The sequence below is a fragment of the Cucurbita maxima genome, unplaced genomic scaffold (assembly GCF_002738345.1).
Source record: "Cucurbita maxima cultivar Rimu unplaced genomic scaffold, Cmax_1.0 Cma_Scf00746, whole genome shotgun sequence".
In the NCBI taxonomy this organism is placed as follows: Eukaryota; Viridiplantae; Streptophyta; class Magnoliopsida; order Cucurbitales; family Cucurbitaceae; genus Cucurbita; species Cucurbita maxima.
In genome coordinates, this window is record NW_019272762.1 from 1,047 (window position 1) to 1,504 (window position 458).

The 458-nt window shown below is 32.1% G+C and overlaps 1 protein-coding gene across 1 annotated transcript in view; it reads right to left on the reverse strand.

The window, feature by feature from the left end:
- Positions 1-15: 15 nt before the first annotated feature.
- Positions 16-458, reverse strand: part of LOC111474881 (mitochondrial adenine nucleotide transporter ADNT1-like) — a gene marked incomplete at its 3' end in the record, with an annotated part of 1,719 nt that continues 1,276 nt past the window's right edge. The window contains exon 4 of the mRNA XM_023119724.1: positions 16-114. Within this exon, the coding sequence (XP_022975492.1) occupies positions 16-114 (99 nt within the window). The remainder of the gene's footprint in view (positions 115-458) is intronic.

Genomic DNA, 458 nt, shown 5'->3' on the forward strand with positions numbered 1-458 from the left:
TAGACGTGTTGTCACACTGAGCTCTGAATCTTCAACAAGTCCAAATGGTTTACTTTTAATCAACCAGTCTTTAAGCGATTCATACACAGCAAAGTTGAGGCCCACGTAAGGAACCTGCAAAATGGAATGAGTTTAATTTAAAATTCATGCACTGTACTTTTTTGTATGCATTTTAGTTATTCTCATGCTAAAAATTTCTTGTTGTTTTTCCTTTTTCTTTCTTTTCTTTTCTTTTTCCTTTTTATGAAAATACACACTGTCTTATAGTTCATGATACTTCCATATACAAGAACTAATAAAATATAAAATACTTTGAGAGCTTAAATAAATCATCATCTTCTAACGATACATGTTATTGCAATGTACAATATTTTTTTAGTGCACTTTGCTGCACTCAATTGAACCTACTAATAAGCATCTGCAACCTTTAATTGAGCAAGAGCCTCGTCAACGCACCT